At 26.0% G+C, this 668-nt stretch overlaps 1 protein-coding gene across 1 annotated transcript in view; it reads left to right on the plus strand.

Annotated features, from left to right (window-relative positions):
- The window catches only part of LOC119587172 (MTRF1L release factor glutamine methyltransferase-like), an 8,584-nt gene extending 8,201 nt beyond the window's left edge, over positions 1 to 383 (plus strand). Inside the window, exon 7 of the mRNA XM_037935939.1 lies at positions 115 to 383. Coding sequence (XP_037791867.1) covers positions 115 to 240 — 126 coding nt within the window. The 3' untranslated portion in view covers positions 241 to 383. The remainder of the gene's footprint in view (positions 1 to 114) is intronic.
- Positions 384 to 668: the final 285 nt, after the last annotated feature.

A 668-nucleotide genomic window follows, 5' to 3' on the forward strand; every position in this document is an offset into this window, starting at 1 on the left:
ATAGAAATTCAAATAAATGTTTAAAAAATTGTAGGATATAGAAAGGCTAGGTTTTTAATTTCTAGGACTATAGAAATATTAAGATAAACTTAACACCTTTTCAATATATTTCAGGTTGATCCATGTCATCGTTATCTGATACCTGCATGGTTGAAGACACAAAGTATAAATTTGGAGATCAGCAATATTAGTCAAGATTTTAATGGCAAGGACAGATTTATTGAGTTTACTAAGATTTAATGTATACCTCTATTGTTATAGAGCAATTATAGATCAAGTGAATATAAAAATATAGCCACAAAGGTTTTATTTAAGATATTTTAAATTAAAAATACCATACTGTAAGAATGTTTAAGCCACATTAAATTATTTATTGGTAAACATGTTTCATTTCCCCTCATTTAGTAAACAGATTTCTAAATAAAGAGCATTATGGAATTAGAAATGTACAGATAAAGAAAGTTTTATGAAAATAGTAAAATATATACAACTAACTGTGATACTGAATTTCAGTATCTACCAGAAAACTGCCCATAAAATAACTAAAGAATACTTATTACAAATGAAATAGACTTTTACTTGCAGGTGTGATACTTTCTAATTTCTAGTGGGGCAGGATATTTCTGGTGAAAAATAAAAGTTATAATAATTGAAATCAAGTAATGATA

The sequence above is a fragment of the Penaeus monodon genome, chromosome 22 (assembly GCF_015228065.2).
Source record: "Penaeus monodon isolate SGIC_2016 chromosome 22, NSTDA_Pmon_1, whole genome shotgun sequence".
Classification (NCBI taxonomy): Eukaryota; Metazoa; Arthropoda; class Malacostraca; order Decapoda; family Penaeidae; genus Penaeus; species Penaeus monodon.